Below are 20,339 nucleotides of genomic sequence, written 5' to 3'. Positions count from 1 at the left end.
GAGCCAAATTCACAGTCTAAACTTTCAAGCCTGAATAAATAAATAACCCCCTAAGATATGCAGTGGTGATATTCACCTTCCCTAAATATCCACGAGTAAACATGACTAAAACAGTGACGAATGGTCTGCCTTTAAATGCCTGCCTGCGGCATTGAATTTGCAGACTTTACACTTGCACAAACACTGCCTCAGGGCCTATTGTAAGACCATAATAAAGTAAGTGCAGCCCACTCTTGTCTTATACATTAGTGGTCTATTAGTGACTAAACTTAATGAACAGATTTAGCAAATACTCTACTGATATGTGTGATAATGATATTCATATGTGTCTCCTGTTTAGTGTTCACAAATGTAGTGCTCCATGTACTCAAATACGTTGGTAAGTATACAAAAGTTCATAGGGGGGTGAATGTTGCCTAACCTCATTACCCTCAATATGAACGCTACATATACAAAAGGCTTACCTTCTTCACAAAGTGTTCCTGCATAACTGGGAAGACACACGCAGGAGAATGCATTCAGTCCATCCACACATGTGCCTCCATTGCGACAAGGATTTGAATGACACTCATCGATATCTATGAGTAAAAATAAAATGGAAAATACAGCAAATTAATGGATAAATAATAAATAAAAAGTGACCAAATTTGTCACTACTCACTGGTCCATATTATCATATTTATACCAGCTAATGAGGTACAGGCTTTCAGGGATTCACTTACCTATTTCACAGTGGTCTCCTCCATAACCAGCCGTACAGGTGCAAGTGTTGACACTGCCTACTCTCCAACAGGAGCCTCCGTTTAAGCAGGGATTCTCAACACATGAATGAACGCCTACAACGAAGAATAAGCAGATATACATAAGTGATTGCATTATCAGAATGTAGCCTCATTTAAGGAAAATAACTATGTTTTATGAAACAGTGATTTGATATGAGGGTGAAGAGATACCTTCAATGTCCAGAGGCTCGCCAATATCTGTGTGCCCCAGGTCTCTTGGGATTGGGGTTGTGGTTTCCGTCACTCCACTGGTAACTGTGGCTACGGTGGAAAACTTCACGAACTGAACTTCAGCTGCTGATGTTGTGGTGTCCTCAGCTGACGTTTTCCCTGTGACCGATGTTTGTCGCGTGGTTGTCAAATCCTCTGCATTGGTCTCTGAGCTGGAGGCTGATCCCTCTTTCTCAGGTGGTGACGTGGTCTCTGCATCAGTTTCCTTAGCTGAACTTGTTTCAGGGCCAGATGTAACTACAACCTGCTCACCAGAGTCTATTCCACCATCACTGATAGAGACGGATGTGGACATAAGAGGCGCAAGTGTGCCACTCAAGTCTGATCCAGTTATTGGCACTGCAGTTATTGCTTCCTCTGAGCTGCTCTCAGAGCTGCTCGAGCTGGAGGTTGAACCCTCCGTGGCAGTTGCACCACTGTGGTCAGCGCCAGGTTCCTCAGAGGAGCTTGACCTTGTAGAGGGAGATGCTGAAGTGCCACTCACCTCAAATACTGATGAGTAGTCAGTGGTCTCCTCAGTGGGACTCTTAGGCCCAGTCACATATTCCACTATGCTTTCTGAACTGGGAGTTGGTAGAGGGCTGTTGGGTTTCTGCCATATGTTAGGTATGGCGTCGACCTGGTTAATGCCAAAGTCTATGCCATCATAATCTGATGAGGGTAATATAGGAATGCTAGTGCTAAAAATACCAGAAGTGGAGAGTCTGGTTGTTACCACCTTTGAACTTTCTGCTGTAGGCTTTTGTTCATCATCTGAGCTTCCCTCAAAAATGTTGTTTACTACCTTGGTAGTGGATGTCATAAGAGGGACATGTGTGCTTCTCAGATCTAACTCAGATATCACAGTAGAGTCATTTGTGAAAGGCTTATCAGTCAGGGTGATTTCAGACAAAGCTTGTTGGTAAGTTTCATTAGGTGTCAAGACTTCTTGAGGGATATATGTTGTGACCAAATGGACAACAACATCGGGGTCAGAGGAAGATACGGTTGGGTTTATGCTGGTGGATGGCTCAATGGATGTGCTGGTTACTTGGGTGACTGATACAACAGAACTTGCATCTGTCTCCACAGATGATGTTGCAATTGTTAGAGGTCTTATTGCAGGTGGTGAAGTTACAGCCTTCAGCAAAGTGGATGTTGGATTCAAAGTCTCAGGGGTGAGTCCCGAGCTCTCGTCAGTAAAAGGGGAAACTGAGCTGTCTTGTTCTGTGATGATGACAAATGGTTGCTCAGTGGTAGATTCCTCTCCCTGTTTGCCAGATTCTGTTACTTCTGTAGACTTTTCTGAAACACTTGCATCTTTCTCTTCTGAAGAGCCTGAGCCCACTGTTGAAGACACTGTTACTGCAGGCATTGAAGTAACAGAAATGGGGAAAATAGATGATGGGATCAAAGTCTCAGGGGTGAGTCCCGAGCTCTCATCCTCTGTGAAAGACGAAACTGAGCTATCTAGCTCTGTGATGATGACAAATGGCTGCTCAGTGCTAGATTGCACCACCTGTGGTCTGTCATCTGTACCAGTTTTGAATTCAGTGGTGTGCTCAGTAACTGACTTTGGGTGAGCGAGTGTGATTGTCTGCAATGGTTGAGCTGTGGTGGTCTGATAAGGATGCACAGTTGCAGACTGGGGAGAAATAGATGATGGGATCAAAGTCTCAGGGGTGAGTCCCAAGCTCTCATCCTCTGTGAAAGAGGAAACTGAGCTGTCTTGTTCTGTGCTGATGACAAATGGTTGCTCAGTGGTAGATTCCTCTCCCTGTTTGCCAGATTCTGTTACTTCTGTAGACTTTTCTGAAACACTTGCATCTGTCTCTTCTGAGGAGCCTGAGCCAGCTGTTGGAGACATTGTTACTGCTGCCAGTGAAGCAACAGGCTTGGGGGAAATAGATGATGGGATCAAAGTCTCAGGGGTGAGTCCCGAGCTCTCATCCTCTGTGAAAGAGGAAACTGAGCTATCTAGCTCTGTGATGATGACAAATGGTTGCTCAGTGGTAGATTCCTCTCCCTGTTTGCCAGATTCTGTTACTTCTGTAGACTTTTCTGAAACACTTGCATCTTTCTCTTCTGAGGAGCCTGAGCCAGCTGTTGGAGACATTGTTACTGCTGCCAGTGAAGCAACAGGCTTGGGGGAAATAGATGATGGGATCAAAGTCTCAGGGGTGAGTCCCGAGCTCTCATCCTCTGTGAAAGAGGAAACTGAGCTATCTAGCTCTGTGATGATGACAAATGGTTGCTCAGTGGTAGATTCCTCTCCCTGTTTGCCAGATTCTGTTACTTCTGTAGACTTTCCTGTAGCACTTGTATCTGTCTCTTTTGAAGAGCCTGAGCCCACTGTTGAAGACACTGTTACTGCAGGCATTGAAGTAACAGAAATGGGGAAAATAGATGATGGGATCAAAGTGTCAGGGGTTAGTCCCGAGCTCTCATCCTCTGTGAAAGAGGAAACTGAGCTATCTAGCTCTGTGATGATGACAAATGGCTGCTCAGTGCTAGATTGCACCACCTGTGGTCTGTCATCTGTACCAGTTTTGAATTCAGTGGTGTGCTCAGTAACTGACTTTGGGTGAGCGAGTGTGATTGTCTGCAATGGTTGAGCTGTGGTGGTCTGATAAGGATGCACAGTTGCAGACTGGGGAGAAATAGATGATGGGATCAAAGTCTCAGGGGTGAGTCCCAAGCTCTCATCCTCTGTGAAAGAGGAAACTGAGCTGTCTTGTTCTGTGCTGATGACAAATGTTTGCTCAGTGGTAGATTCCTCTCCCTGTTTGCCAGATTCTGTTACTTCTGTAGACTTTTCTGAAACACTTGCATCTGTCTCTTCTGAGGAGCCTGAGCCAGCTGTTGGAGACATTGTTACTGCTGCCAGTGAAGCAACAGGCTTGGGGGAAATAGATGATGGGATCAAAGTCTCAGGGGTGAGTCCAGAGCTCTCATCCTCTGTGAAAGAGGAAACTGAGCTATCTAGCTCTGTGATGATGACAAATGGCTGCTCAGTGTTAGATGATTCTACAGCTTCTGTAGATATATGCTGTTTTTGTGGTGTGCCAGTTTGGGACATCACAGTTGTGGTAGAGTCATCACTGGATGGCAGAGTTGCTTTAGTATAAGGAGATGTTTTGTCTCCAGCTCCAGATGAAGTGAAAACCAGTGAAGGTGGATCTGTTACAACAACTGAGGCAGTCACAGTTGTTTGGACAGAGGAAGTTGCAGAAGTCACGCCTGAGCCTTCCTCTCCTTTTGTTGGGAATGATGCAGTTGTAGTGTGTGGACTTTTGATTTCTGAGAGAGAGGATGTGTATGCCTCAATTGTCTTTGCAGTGCTAGTCAGGTGAGGGGCCACTGTGGTGACCTCACTGGTGGTCCCAGTCTTCTCTGAACTTGAGCTGTCTTGATCAGTTGAGAAAGTCACATTTGTAGAAGTTACAAGTATATTTTCAGCTTCCTCTGATGATGTGGTCTGTGATGTGGAGGAACTTCTGAAGACAGGGATTGTTGATGAATCGGTACCAGAACCTTCCTTATCTATACCAGGAAATACTGTGCTTGAAAACTCTGTAATAGCTGATACTGAGGGTACCTTCTCAGAGGATGAATCAATTGGCTGAAGCATACCGGAAACAGGAGCTGACACAGTGGAGACTTTAGAGGGTAAGGGTGTTGGACTCTTCAGTTCTGAGTCAATTCCTGACACCTCTTCTGGAGACAGGGTAGACAAGACTGAAGTTGTGGTGGATGTATCGAACTTCGGTTTCAAAGTGGATGTGGTCACTGAAGTTACATGAATGAATTCAGATGTGCTAATCATTGGACGTAAGGTAGTAAATGTAGCCTCTGTGCTGGAGGAAGTTGGTTGTGATGTTTCAGACTTCTGGGAAGGCTCTCCAGAGTATGATATGAACTCCTCACTGGATGTTGAGTACGTTGGTGACGTAGCGTCCATTGCAGATCCTTCCAGCTTCTCTATCATGACCACAGTGAAGGGTGGTGTTAGGGTGGCTGTCATACCACCTGCCTCCTGTGTTTGGATGGTGGGAGAATATGGTGAGGATGATTCTGAAAATGGAAGCGTGTCTGCATCGATTATGTCATCTGTGGTTAGGTCCGGTGTTGTGGGAATATGTTTGTCCTCATCCCTAGTTAAAATCACAATGGTTGTAGTGCTGGGGTGTGTACCTGTGGGGCTAACTATGGTAATCTGCTTATCTGTAAGATTACTATGCTGTAAAAAGGGTATCTGAGTTGATGTGGGTTGTTCTGTTACTTTAAGGTGACTTTCAGTGTTTGAAGACATCACAACTGAATGAGGAGTGACTGTTACTACTGACTCAGATGCAAGATGAACCACAGTGGAGGTAACAAACTTTGTTTGATCTTGAATCGTTGTACTGTCCACATCAAATGTTGAATGTCCAAACTCAGGCAAAGTTGTGGTTGTTAGAACAACTGATTTTGCTTCATGAGTTGTCAGGATTGCATGTCCTGAGCCCTCAGTTGCATCATCAGTGAATAGACGGAGAGGACCTGATGAGGGTGAGTTGGAAGTGGTCAGTGGTGAAGTTGTGCTTTCAATAGGATCTTCATGAGCCTGATTCGAGTGGGTTTCTGAGGTGATATCAGTTTCTTGAGAAGCCGTACTGCCTGGTAAGAATGCTGTTGTTGTTATTGGGTACTCTCCTTGTCTGACTGTACTAGATACAACGGGAGCTGTAGTGGGAGTAGATAGCAAGGAGGACACTGAAGTAGAAGCATCAACACCTGAACCTTCATCACCTGAACCGTCATCTCTATTCTCAGTACCAGCTCCAGAACCTTCTGTGGTCTCGCCACTTCCAAGTTCTTGAGTGGACCATGGAATTGATGGCTGGGGAGTCCCCGAAGGCTTAGGGGTTTGGGATGAGTTAGTGTGTGTAGGGAATGGAGTGGACTCGGTGGACACATCAACACTTGAAACCACTGTTATGCCTTCTGTCTCGGTGGTTTCTGCTTCATCTGTTGCCACACTGAAATCATAAGGTCGAGTGGTCCCCTGTGTCTCAGTAATCTCCCCACCAGAACCCTCTATGGATGTTGACATTTGGTCACCCTCTGTGGATACCACAAATGTATCACTGACTGTTGATGTTACGACTGGTTTATCTGTATTTGACAAACCAGAAATTGTCATGATCTGAGCTGATGCTTCTGTGGTTATGGCTACAGGTACTGGTGATTGAGATGGGGGAGTTGCAAAAACAAGGGAGGGTTGAGTGTAGTCATGATATTCAGGTTTCTCTGTCAAATCCGAGGGTGTAGAGAAATCTGAGAGCTGGACTGGAGTCGAATATTGAGGTGATCTGGTCATAATGGGCTGGGACACAAATGGTGTGGATTGGCTAAAAGGAATAGCTGTTGAGCCATTATCTGGCTCTTTCTCTGTTTCAGTCTCATCAGTGAAGGCCTCAGATGGTTTGAATGTTGGTGATGGCTCTAGACTGTCCTCTGAGGTAGCTCCTGAGCCCTCTATATCAGGGTACGCAGAGCTATTCCATTTTAGTCCCAGTGTCTTTTCAATTAGTTCAGTGACATGTTCTGTAATAGTTTTTGGAGTGGTGTAACTGCTGATTGTCTCTGGTGGTGATGTATCTTTGGCTGGTTTTAAGGTGCTTGAAACAACAGTGGCTGTGCTCTCCACTGAAGTAGAACTAGTTTTAGGCTTTTCTGTGGAAATATATGAAGCAGTTTGGGCTGGCGTTGTCTTGACTGACTCTTGAGTAAACTTCTCTGTGGCGTCATCACCAGTGGTCTGCTGACTGGAACCCTCCTCATCTGTTTGGGTAGATGCAATAAAAGTCTCAGATGTAGTTTCCACTGAAGAAGATGGCCCTGGTGTTAAATTCTCTGTTGAGGAAAGGGAAGGAGCAGAGGTGGCCATGTGCTCTGTACTTGATGACTGGGTAGTAAAATCTCCTGAACCTTCATCAGTCGGTAAAATGGAGGATGATGGTTTGTGTGTACTTGTGGCTACTGACAGAAACTCAGAGCTTGTTGTCTCTACATGAGGCACTGATCCAGCTGACGGGGGAAGAGATTCAACATTAGAGATCTCGATTCCAGTAAATCCATCCTCTGTTGATGTGGAGATACTCTCTGAGGAATCAGTTATAGGAACAGTTGATGGTGTTTCTGAAGTCAAGGTATGAGGTTTTTCTTCTTGTGTGGTTGATGGAACATATGGTACTGTTGATGTGTGTTCATGTGTGGCCGTGCTGTAGTTAGCTGTGGTGGGCTGCAAGTCAGCTTTAGTTGTAGTGTAAATGGGAACAGTTGTCGTGATTGGTTTTGCTGTGGAAACTTCAGAGGTGAAATCACCAGAACTTTCTTCTGATGGAAGAACAGCTGATGATATAACAGGTGTCTCTGTACTGTGGTAACCTGGCAATAATTCTGAGCTTGTTGTTTCCTCATAAGACACATCTGTTACTGAAACGACAAGAGATCCACTGGTGACAAGTTCTGATGTTTGTTGCTCAGATGGTGTTTCTTCTGAGGAAGTGAATAATTTCTCTGAAGCATCAATAATAACTGGCTTCTCTGATGATACTTCTGTCCATGTGCTATGGTGAGGTGTATGAGTTGTTGTGGTGAACATATTAGGAGTCTGCTGACTTGAACCTTCTTCGTCTTTGTACGCTGAAGTGGGGGATGATGTTGTTTGTACAGTGGAGGTCTCTGCTTTCATACTTTCTGTCCCTTTCATAACTGTACTATCCACAAGAGGATGTGATGTGCTGATATGCAAATGAGCGCTGGATGTAGCATAAGCTGGAGCAGTTGTGGTAATGGTTATCGATAATTCAGGAGTAAAAACAGCTGAACCTTCTTCTGTTGAAAGATGAGATGATGATGTTCCATGCAGAGGTGTATGAGATGTTGTGGAGAACATATCAGTGGTCTTCTGACTGGAACCCTCCTCATCTGTTTGGGTAGATGCAATAAATGTCTCAGATGTAGTTTCCACTGAAGAAGATGGCCCTGGTGTTAAATTCTCTGTTGAGGAAAGGGAAGGAGCAGAGGTGGCCATGTGCTCTGTACTTGATGACTGGGTAGTAAAATCTCCTGAACCTTCATCAGTCGGTAAAATGGAGGATGATGGTTTGTGTGTACTTGTGGCTACTGACAGAAACTCAGAGCTTGTTGTCTCTACATGAGGCACTGATCCAGCTGACGGGGGAAGAGATTCAACAGTAGAGATCTCGATTCCAGTAAATCCATCCTCTGTTGATGTGGAGATACTCTCTGAGGAATCAGTTATAGGAACAGTTGATGGTGTTTCTGAAGTCAAGGTATGAGGTTTTTCTTCTTGTGTGGTTGATGGAACATATGGTACTGTTGATGTGTGTTCATGTGTGGCCGTGCTGTAGTTAGCTGAAGGACCCCTAGTTGTGAACATGTTGAGGGTCTGCTGACCAGAAACATCCTCATCTGTGAACATATCTGTCACACCACTCTCCACAGAGGCTGATGTCATTACTGTTGACCTTGCAGTGGGTGATTCTGTGGATTGTTCTTCTGAGCTGTCTTTGTATGTCTCATCCACAAGTGGCTGCATTGTGGTGGGCTGCAAGTCAGTTTTAGTTGTAGTGTAAATGGGAGCAGTTGTCATGATTGGTTTTGCTGTGGAAACTTCAGAGGTGAAATCACCAGAACTTTCTTCTGATGGAATAACAGCTGATGATATAACAGGTGTCTCTGTACTGGGGTAAACTGGCAATAATGCTGAGCTTGTTGTTTCCTCAAAAAACACATCTGTTACCGAAACGACAAGAGATCCACTGGTGACAAGTTCTGATGTATGTGGCTCAGATGGTGTTTCTTCTGAGGAAGTGAATAATTTATCTGAAGCATCAATAATAACTGGCTTCTCTGATGATACTTCTGTCCATGTGCTATGGTGAGGTGTATGAGTTGTTGTGGTGAACATATTAGGAGTCTGCTGACTTGAACCTTCTTCGTCTTTGTACGCTGAAGTGGGGGATGATGTTGTTTGTACAGTGGAGGTCTCTGCTTTCATACTTTCTGTCCCTTTCATAACTGTACTATCCACAAGAGGATGTGATGTGCTGATATGCAAATGAGCGCTGGATGTAGCATAAGCTGGAGCAGTTGTGGTAATGGTTATCGATAATTCAGGAGTAAAAACAGCTGAACCTTCTTCTGTTGAAAGATGAGATGATGATGTTCCATGCAGAGGTGTATGAGTTGTTGTGGAGAACATATCAGTGGTCTGCTGACTGGAACCCTCCTCATCTGTTTGGGTAGATGCAATAAATGTCTCAGATGTAGTTTCCACTGAAGAAGATGGCCCTGGTGTTAAATTCTCTGTTGAGGAAAGGGAAGGAGCAGAGGTGGCCATCTGCTCTGTACTTGATGACTGGGTAGTAAAATCTCCTGAACCTTCATCAGTCGGTAAAATGGAGGATGATGGTTTGTGTGTACTTGTGGCTACTGACAGAAACTCAGAGCTTGTTGTCTCTACATGAGGCACTGATCCAGCTGACGGGGGAAGAGATTCAACAGTAGAGATCTCGATTCCAGTAAATCCATCCTCTGTTGATGTGGAGATACTCTCTGAGGAATCAGTTATAGGAACAGTTGATGGTGTTTCTGAAGTCAAGGTATGAGGTTTTTCTTCTTGTGTGGTTGATGGAACATATGGTACTGTTGATGTGTGTGCATGTGTGGCCGTGCTGTAGTTAGCTGTGGTGGGCTGCAAGTCAGCTTTAGTTGTAGTGTAAATGGGAACAGTTGTCGTGATTGGTTTTGCTGTGGAAACTTCAGAGGTGAAATCACCAGAACTTTCTTCTGATGGAAGAACAGCTGATGATATAACAGGTGTCTCTGTACTGTGGTAAACTGGCAATAATTCTGAGCTTGTTGTTTCCTCATAAAACACATCTGTTACCGAAACGACAAGAGATCCACTGGTGACAAGTTCTGATGTATGTGGCTCAGATGGTGTTTCTTCTGAGGAAGTGAATAATTTCTCTGAAGCATCAATAATAACTGGCTTCTCTGATGATACTTCTGTCCATGTGCTATGGTGAGGTGTATGAGTTGTTGTGGTGAACATATTAGGAGTCTGCTGACTTGAACCTTCTTCGTCTTTGTACGCTGAAGTGGGGGATGATGTTGTTTGTACAGTGGAGGTCTCTGCTTTCATACTTTCTGTCCCTTTCATAACTGTACTATCCACAAGAGGATGTGATGTGCTGATATGCAAATGAGCGCTGGATATAGCATAAGCTGGAGCAGTTGTGGTAATGGTTATCGGTAATTCAGGAGTAAAAACAGCTGAATCTTCTTCTGTTGAAAGATGAGATGATGATGTTCCATGCAGAGGTGTATGAGTTGTTGTGGAGAACATATCAGTGGTCTGCTGACTGGAACCCTCCTCATCTGTTTGGGTAGATGCAATAAATGTCTCAGATGTAGTTTCCACTGAAGAAGATGGCCCTGGTGTTAAATTCTCTGTTGAGGAAAGGGAAGGAGCAGAGGTGGCCATGTGCTCTGTACTTGATGACTGGGTAGTAAAATCTCCTGAACCTTCATCAGTCGGTAAAATGGAGGATGATGGTTTGTGTGTACTTGTGGCTACTGACAGAAACTCAGAGCTTGTTGTCTCTACATGTGGCACTGATCCAGCTGACGGGGGAAGAGATTCAACAGTAAAGATCTCGATTCCAGTAAATCCATCCTCTGTTGATGTGGAGATACTCTCTGAGGAATCAGTTATAGGAACAGTTGATGGTGTTTCTGAAGTCAAGGTATGAGGTTTTTCTTCTTGTGTGGTTGATGGAACATATGGTACTGTTGATGTGTGTTCATGTGTGGCCGTGCTGTAGTTAGCTGAAGGACCCCTAGTTGTGAACATGTTGAGGGTCTGCTGACCAGAAACATCCTCATCTGTGAACATATCTGTCACACCACTCTCCACAGAGGCTGATGTCATTACTGTTGACCTTGCAGTGGGTGATTCTGTGGATTGTTCTTCTGAGGTGTCTTTGTATGTCTCATCCACAAGTGGCTGCATTGTGGTGGGCTGCAAGTCAGTTTTAGTTGTAGTGTAAATGGGAACAGTTGTCATGATTGGTTTTGCTGTGGAAACTTCAGAGGTGAAATCACCAGAACTTTCTTCTGATGGAATAACAGCTGATGATATAACAGGTGTCTCTGTACTGGGGTAAACTGGCAATAATGCTGAGCTTGTTGTTTCCTCATAAAACACATCTGTTACCGAAACGACAAGAGATCCACTGGTGACAAGTTCTGATGTATGTGGCTCAGATGGTGTTTCTTCTGAGGAAGTGAATAATTTCTCTGAAGCATCAATAATAACTGGCTTCTCTGATGATACTTCTGTCCATGTGCTATGGTGAGGTGTATGAGTTGTTGTGGTGAACATATTAGGAGTCTGCTGACTTGAACCTTCTTCGTCTTTGTACGCTGAAGTGGGGGATGATGTTGTTTGTACAGTGGAGGTCTCTGCTTTCATACTTTCTGTCCCTTTCATAACTGTACTATCCACAAGAGGATGTGATGTGCTGATATGCAAATGAGCGCTGGATGTAGCATAAGCTGGAGCAGTTGTGGTAATGGTTATCGATAATTCAGGAGTAAAACCAGCTGAACCTTCTTCTGTTGAAAGATGAGATGATGATGTTCCATGCAGAGGTGTATGAGTTGTTGTGGAGAACATATCAGTGGTCTGCTGACTGGAACCCTCCTCATCTGTTTGGGTAGATGCAATAAATGTCTCAGATGTAGTTTCCACTGAAGAAGATGGCCCTGGTGTTAAATTCTCTGTTGAGGAAAGGGAAGGAGCAGAGGTGGCCATGTGCTCTGTACTTGTTGACTGGGTAGTAAAATCTCCTGAACCTTCATCAGTCGGTAAAATGGAGGATGATGGTTTGTGTGTACTTGTGGCTACTGACAGAAACTCAGAGCTTGTTGTCTCTACATGAGGCACTGATCCAGCTGACGGGGGAAGAGATTCAACAGTAGAGATCTCGATTCCAGTAAATCCATCCTCTGTTGATGTGGAGATACTCTCTGAGGAATCAGTTATAGGAACAGTTGATGGTGTTTCTGAAGTCAAGGTATGAGGTTTTTCTTCTTGTGTGGTTGATGGAACATATGGTACTGTTGATGTGTGTTCATGTGTGGCCGTGCTGTAGTTAGCTGTGGTGGGCTGCAAGTCAGCTTTAGTTGTAGTGTAAATGGGAACAGTTGTCGTGATTGGTTTTGCTGTGGAAACTTCAGAGGTGAAATCACCAGAATTTTCTTCTGATGGAAGAACAGCTGATGATATAACAGGTGTCTCTGTACTGGGGTAAACTGGCAATAATTCTGAGCTTGTTGTTTCCTCATAAGACACATCTGTTACCGAAACGACAAGAGATCCACTGGTGACAACTTCTGATGTTTGTTGCTCAGATGGTGTTTCTTCTGAGGAAGTGAATAATTTCTCTGAAGCATCAATAATAACTGGCTTCTCTGATGATACTTCTGTCCATGTGCTATGGTGAGGTGTATGAGTTGTTGTGGTGAACATATTAGGAGTCTGCTGACTTGAACCTTCTTCGTCTTTGTACGCTGAAGTGGGGGATGATGTTTGTACAGTGGAGGTCTCTGCTTTCATACTTTCTGTCCCTTTCATAACTGTACTATCCACAAGAGGATGTGATGTGCTGATATGCAAATGAGCGCTGGATGTAGCATAAGCTGGAGCAGTTGTGGTAATGGTTATCGATAATTCAGGAGTAAAAACAGCTGAACCTTCTTCTGTTGAAAGATGAGATGATGATGTTCCATGCAGAGGTGTACGAGTTGTTGTGGAGAACATATCAGTGGTCTGCTGACTGGAACCCTCCTCATCTGTTTGGGTAGATGCAATAAATGTCTCAGATGTAGTTTCCACTGAAGAAGATGGCCCTGGTGTTAAATTCTCTGTTGAGGAAAGGGAAGGAGCAGAGGTGTCCATGTGCTCTGTACTTGATGACTGGGTAGTAAAATCTCCTGAACCTTCATCAGTCGGTAAAATGGAGGATGATGGTTTGTGTGTACTTGTGGCTACTGACAGAAACTCAGAGCTTGTTGTCTCTACATGAGGCACTGATCCAGCTGACGGGGGAAGAGATTCAACAGTAGAGATCTCGATTCCAGTAAATCCATCCTCTGTTGATGTGGAGATACTCTCTGAGGAATCAGTTATAGGAACAGTTGATGGTGTTTCTGAAGTCAAGGTATGAGGTTTTTCTTCTTGTGTGGTTGATGGAACATATGGTACTGTTGATGTGTGTTCATGTGTGGCCGTGCTGTAGTTAGCTGTGGTGGGCTGCAAGTCAGCTTTAGTTGTAGTGTAAATGGGAACAGTTGTCGTGATTGGTTTTGCTGTGGAAACTTCAGAGGTGAAATCACCAGAATTTTCTTCTGATGGAAGAACAGCTGATGATATAACAGGTGTCTCTGTACTGGGGTAAACTGGCAATAATTCTGAGCTTGTTGTTTCCTCATAAGACACATCTGTTACCGAAACGACAAGAGATCCACTGGTGACAACTTCTGATGTTTGTTGCTCAGATGGTGTTTCTTCTGAGGAAGTGAATAATTTCTCTGAAGCATCAATAATAACTGGCTTCTCTGATGATACTTCTGTCCATGTGCTATGGTGAGGTGTATGAGTTGTTGTGGTGAACATATTAGGAGTCTGCTGACTTGAACCTTCTTCGTCTTTGTACGCTGAAGTGGGGGATGATGTTTGTACAGTGGAGGTCTCTGCTTTCATACTTTCTGTCCCTTTCATAACTGTACTATCCACAAGAGGATGTGATGTGCTGATATGCAAATGAGCGCTGGATGTAGCATAAGCTGGAGCAGTTGTGGTAATGGTTATCGATAATTCAGGAGTAAAAACAGCTGAACCTTCTTCTGTTGAAAGATGAGATGATGATGTTCCATGCAGAGGTGTATGAGTTGTTGTGGAGAACATATCAGTGGTCTGCTGACTGGAACCCTCCTCATCTGTTTGGGTAGATGCAATAAATGTCTCAGATGTAGTTTCCACTGAAGAAGATGGCCCTGGTGTTAAATTCTCTGTTGAGGAAAGGGAAGGAGCAGAGGTGTCCATGTGCTCTGTACTTGATGACTGGGTAGTAAAATATCCTGAACCTTCATCAGTCGGTAAAATGGAGGATGATGGTTTGTGTCTACTTGTGGCTACTGACAGAAACTCAGAGCTTGTTGTCTCTACATGAGGCACTGATCCAGCTGACGGGGGAAGAGATTCAACAGTAGAGATCTCGATTCCAGTAAATCCATCCTCTGTTGATGTGGAGATACTCTCTGAGGAATCAGTTATAGGAACAGTTGATGGTGTTTCTGAAGTCAAGGTATGAGGTTTTTCTTCTTGTGTGGTTGATGGAACATATGGTACTGTTGATGTGTGTTCATGTGTGGCCGTGCTGTAGTTAGCTGAAGGACCCCTAGTTGTGAACAGGTTGAGGGTCTGCTGACCAGAAACATCCTCATCTGTGAACATATCTGTCACACCACTCTCCACAGAGGCTGATGTCATTACTGTTGACCTTGCAGTGGGTGATTCTGTGGATTGTTCTTCTGAGGTGTCTTTGTATGTCTCATCCACAAGTGGCTGCATTGTGGTGGGCTGCAAGTCAGTTTTAGTTGTAGTGTAAATGGGAACAGTTGTCATGATTGGTTTTGCTGTGGAAACTTCAGAGGTGAAATCACCAGAACTTTCCGCTGATGGAATAACAGCTGATGATATAACAGGTGTCTCTGTACTGGGGTAAACTGACAATAATGCTGAGCTTGTTGTTTCCTCATAAAACACATCTGTTACCGAAACGACAAGAGATCCACTGGTGACAAGTTCTGATGTATGTGGCTCAGATGGTGTTTCTTCTGAGGAAGTGAATAATTTCTCTGAAGCATCAATAATAACTGGCTTCTCTGATGATACTTCTGTCCATGTGCTATGGTGAGGTGTATGAGTTGTTGTGGTGAACATATTAGGAGTCTGCTGACTTGAACCTTCTTCGTCTTTGTACGCTGAAGTGGGGGATGATGTTGTTTGTACAGTGGAGGTCTCTGCTTTCATACTTTCTGTCCCTTTCATAACTGTACTATCCACAAGAGGATGTGATGTGCTGATATGCAAATGAGCGCTGGATGTAGCATAAGCTGGAGCAGTTGTGGTAATGGTTATCGATAATTCAGGAGTAAAAACAGCTGAACCTTCTTCTGTTGAAAGATGAGATGATGATGTTCCATGCAGAGGTGTATGAGTTGTTGTGGAGAACATATCAGTGGTCTGCTGACTGGAACCTTCCTCATCTGTTTGGGTAGATGCAATAAATGTCTCAGATGTAGTTTCCACTGAAGAAGATGGCCCTGGTGTTAAATTCTCTGTTGAGGAAAGGGAAGGAGCAGAGGTGGCCATGTGCTCTGTACTTGATGACTGGGTAGTAAAATCTCCTGAACCTTCATCAGTCGGTAAAATGGAGGATGATGGTTTGTGTGTACTTGTGGCTACTGACAGAAACTCAGAGCTTGTTGTCTCTACATGAGGCACTGATCCAGCTGACGGGGGAAGAGATTCAACAGTAGAGATCTCGATTCCAGTAAATCCATCCTCTGTTGATGTGGAGATACTCTCTGAGGAATCAGTTATAGGAACAGTTGATGGTGTTTCTGAAGTCAAGGTATGAGGTTTTTCTTCTTGTGTGGTTGATGGAACATATGGTACTGTTGATGTGTGTTCATGTGTGGCCGTGCTGTAGTTAGCTGAAGGACCCCTAGTTGTGAACATGTTGAGGGTCTGCTGACCAGAAACATCCTCATCTGTGAACATATCTGTCACACCACTCTCCACAGAGGCTGATGCCATTACTGTTGACCTTGCAGTGGGTGTGTCTGTGGATTGTTCCTCGGAGGTTGATGGTGTCTTTGATGTTCCTTCTGGTTTATCTGTAGTTTGCATTACTGCGGTGTCTGTGTCTGTGGATGTGGGAATGGATGTTGTTTTTCTTGTGGATGCATCCATTGTTATACTTTCTGTATCTGCTGAAGTTGAATCTGTTATGGCAATGGGCTTTGCGGTTGCAGTAAAATCATCTGAGCTTTCCTCGACTAGAATAATGGGACCACTTGATGGGTTTTCTGATGTGGCTTTTGTATATGCCATTGTGATTGTTTGAATTTGTGATATTGACGATATTTCCTCCTGTAGAGCTGTACTATATTGAGGTGTAGAAGTTGTTAAGGAAAGCATATCATGAGTTTCCTGACCTAAGCCCTCTATGTCTGGGTGGGAGGATGATGTAAAGATCTCCGCTGTTGGCTGTGCTGAAGCTGGTGGCACAACTGCTGACTCTGTGCTGGGTGTCTGGGTGGACTGGTCCTCTGAGATGTCTTTGGATGTTGAAGTAGACATGGATGCTGTTTCTCCTGTGGAGGACTTTTCTGCCACACTTTCTATCTCTGTTGGTAGTGTACTTTTCTCAAGTTGATGTGTTGTCATAATACTCAAGTCAAGTCTTGATGTGGTGTAAATTGGAGCAGTTGTAGTGATGGTCTTCAAAGTGAATATCTCAGTGGGGAAATCACCTAAACTTTGATCTGTTGAAAGAACAGATGGGGTTTTCTCTGGCTGCTCTGTATAGACCTCAGATGAAGCTGAACTGGTCAGAAGTCCTTCTTCAGCTCTAGGGGTGAAAACTGTGGCTGTTTCCCTCATGCCTGTGTAGGGAATGTTGGTAGTCTCCCAAGTAGATGACCCCTCTGTGACTGATGGAGCTGTTTCTTCAGGTGCAGAGTGCCCCATTGTAATGTGCAACTCTGGTCTTGTTGAAGAAAACAAAGGTCTTGCTGTGGAGATATCTGTTGGTGATATTACTGTGGTAACATCACCAGAGCTTTCTACCTCTGGAAGAGCAGTGGTAAAAGGACCAGGTATGTATGTACTTGGCATAACTGATATTAACTCTGAGCTTGACAAGTCCTCAATAACTGATGTTACGGATGTAGCGTAGGGTGCATGGGTGATAATTTCTGGGGTCTTGACTTCTTCTATGGTTTCCACTGTTGAGGGTAATAATTTGTCTGAGGTATCAATAATAGAGATAGCTGAAGACCCCTCTGGTACAGAAGACAGTTCTTTTTGTCCTTTTGTTGTCACTGAGGTGTGTGATACTGTTGACACCTCATCTTCAGTGACTGTGCTGTAGTGAGGTGTATGAGCTGTTGTGGTGAACATATCAGTGGTAATCTGGCCTGTGGATGCAATAAGTAGCTCAGGTGTAGTTGGCACTGAAACAGGTGGAAATGCAGATCCTATGGCGGTCCACTCTTCAGAAGTATCTTTGTAAGATGAGGTAACTGCTCCTGTTTCTGCTGTAGATGTATCATGTGTCACCTCCTCTCTATCAGTGTGCTCTGTGGCCCCTGGAGTGACTGAAGTTGATGATGAAATCTTTACAGTTTCCTCTTCAGTTTCCTTTGCTGAAAGGGTTGGAAATGAGTAATGAGAAATAGATGTTTGGTCTGTTTTTGCCGTTGTGGTAGTTGAGATTTGAGATGCAGTTGAGAACATGTCAGGATTGTGCAGACCAGAACCCTCGAAATCTGATAGGGTGGAAACCTCTTTTGATATTGGAGCAACTGTAGAAAAAGAATCTAAAGGTGGTATTTTGGTGTTAAAATCTACTGAGATTTCTTCCTCAGGAGAGACAGAAAGCAGTCTCACAGGTGTATCTATACTTGGCTTAACTGAGCTTGTTGGTTGCCATAAAGGTGTAAGCAGGGTAAATGTTTCAGGTGTAGTATGCAGACCTGAACCATCCTCATCTGGTAAGATGGATGCCTCTTTTGACATTGGACCAGGTGTTGAAAAATACTCTTTGGGTAATATCCCAGTGGGAAAATGACCTGAGCTTTCTGTCTCAGGAGAAACAGAAAGTGATGTCACAGGTTTATCAGTACTTGGCTTAACTGAGCTTGTTGATTGCCATGATGGGGTGGACAATGTAAATCTTTCAGGTGTAGTTTGCACTGAAGATGAAACAGTAAATTCCATGATAGATGTCTCCATGGACTGTTCCTCCGGGATATCTGTGGACACAGAGGTGGGAACTGAAGTTGTCTCTGCCACAGATGCTTCCACGGCGCCTGTGGGCATATCTGTGGTTCTGGTTATTGCACTTTCGTCAGCTGAACCTTCTATGGACTTCTCTGTGGAAGGTAATGTGGTCACTCTCTTGTCATCAGAAGTTGAGGAAACAGCTGTCATTGTTTCTGTGGTACCAGTCATGGACACGGTGCCCCTACTTTCAGGTGACATTTTGTCAGTCTCTGCCGAAACTGTACTTTCGTCTTGTGGATGTATTGTGGTAATGTGTGCCTCTGATTTGGAAGTTGTGGGAAAAATGGTAAAATCACTTGAGCTATCCTCTGGAGGGATTGAGAAGGGTGTGGCAGGTTTTTCTGTACTTAGCTCAACAGACCGGGATTCTGAGTCAGTTGATGAAGTGGAAAGAGTGGATGTCGTCTGTTCAGAGGATGGTGGCAGCATTGTGTCTGTCAATTGCTGTTCTAATGTTACCTTAGAGGTAGATGTGGGAATCGATACAGTTTCAACGGTGGATGGTTCCTCTCTATCTATGCGCTCTGTTGGACCTTGAGTTACCATCGATGTTATCTCAATTGATGTCACAGTTTCCTTGTCAATTCCTTCAATACCAGGTTTTTCTGTACTTGGCAAAACTGACTGTGACTCGAAGGTGGATGTCTGTTCGTCAGTAGACACAAATGAGACTGATGTAGTTAGATATTCTTGTGTCATATTTTCCCTTGTCTGAGATTCTGAAACAATTTCTACTGTGAAGGTGGATAATCTCTCTGAGGCATCAACAATGGTAGACATCTCATCTGTTTTTGTCATCTGTTCTTGTGTAGTTGTTGGGATATGTGATACAGTTGATATCCCCTCATGGCTATCCGTGCTATAGTGAGATGTAGGTCTTTGTGTAGTAAACATATCAGCAGTCTGCTGATCTGAATCCTTATCACCTGTTAGGGTGGATGCCACAAATGTCTTGGGAGTAGTGTGCATTGAAAACAATGGCTTTACTGTTGGCTGCAAGGTTGGTGTCTCAGCCTTCTTTTCCGAGGTATCTGTGTATGTCACCGTTGGAACAGATTGAGTGTTTTCCTCTGATGTGCTCTTTGTGCTACCTTCAATTGAGGCTGGAAAGTCTGTGAATGACTCTGTGAATTGTGTGGTGGAGACATTTTCTGTCCTCATAGTGGGTGCTTGTGATACAGTAGCTACTTCCTCTTCAGATTCACCTGTGGTTATATAAAATGAAACAGTTGTGTTGGTAATGTCCGAAGATAGCCTTGTCTCTTCTGTGGGAGTGATGGATGTCTTCTCCATGCTGACTGATTCTACTGACTGTGTATATGTAGTTGACTGTGAAAGCATGCTGACTGTTCCTGCAAGAGATGCTGAGATGTCAGTACTTGGAGAAACCGTGCTTCCCTTTAAGCTCTCTGAACTATCTACTGTGGGAAATGATTCTGTCATTGGGGAAAAGGACTCCTCTGTTTGAGTTGGCTGTTGATCTTGACTAGTGGTGACACTTTCTTGAGAAATACCTGAACCATCGTCTGTACTTGTGTCTATGTAAGGACTTGAAGTTGGTGGAGTTGGTTTCTCTGTCACCGAGGAGGTGGGTCTTCTCAGTGGTGTCACTGAAGCAGATGGACTGATGGCCTTTGTAACAGTCTCTGTGGTTCCTTCATCTATGAGTGTTTCGTTTTCCGCCAGAATGAGAGGTGGAGAAGGAGGAGTGTATTCTACTAAGGGGACACCAGTCTCATAATAATCAGGGTCATTGTCTATGAGTGTGTAATCAAATGGTGAGGGCACACTGACAACCTCTGGGTACGGCCTGATCCACTGGTCCCCTCTGCCCCCTTTAACATCAGGGCTGAAAGTTATAGTCAGAGTGGGGGTAGCGGCAGGGGAGGACACATCCAAATGTCCACTGCCTACTGCCTCATGGTCCTCAGAAGAGGGTACAATCGGAAACTGTGTTCCTTGAGACTGAGACTCCCCCATGATAACTGTGAGGGGAAAAAAAAACAGATAAGAGGACAAAGTTGCCTAAATGCATTTTGCTATGAACAGCCCAGCAACACTTGCAAAGCAATGCTTCAATAAAAAAAAAATATTAGCATGAGCTAATGGATATAAATGGAGATGTATAC

The 20,339-nt window shown here is 44.2% G+C and overlaps 1 protein-coding gene across 1 annotated transcript in view; it reads right to left on the bottom strand.

Annotated features, from left to right (window-relative positions):
* Positions 1 to 20,339, bottom strand: part of vcana (versican a) — a 45,777-nt gene that overhangs the window by 7,966 nt on the left and 17,472 nt on the right. The window contains exons 8-10 of the mRNA XM_076271357.1: positions 954 to 20,195; positions 723 to 836; positions 465 to 578 (exon numbers count right to left, since the gene is read on the bottom strand). Coding sequence (XP_076127472.1) covers positions 465 to 578; positions 723 to 836; positions 954 to 20,195 — 19,470 coding nt within the window. The remainder of the gene's footprint in view (positions 1 to 464; positions 579 to 722; positions 837 to 953; positions 20,196 to 20,339) is intronic.

This window comes from Alosa pseudoharengus, unplaced genomic scaffold, assembly GCF_046254945.1.
Source record: "Alosa pseudoharengus isolate Yale_2024_CS ecotype anadromous, Long Island Sound unplaced genomic scaffold, YU_APseudo_1.1 YU_APseudo_1.1_scf_6, whole genome shotgun sequence".
In the NCBI taxonomy this organism is placed as follows: domain Eukaryota; kingdom Metazoa; phylum Chordata; class Actinopteri; order Clupeiformes; family Clupeidae; genus Alosa; species Alosa pseudoharengus.
Note: the sequence above shows the minus strand (reverse complement) of the source record. Positions and strands in the feature narration are given on the sequence as shown.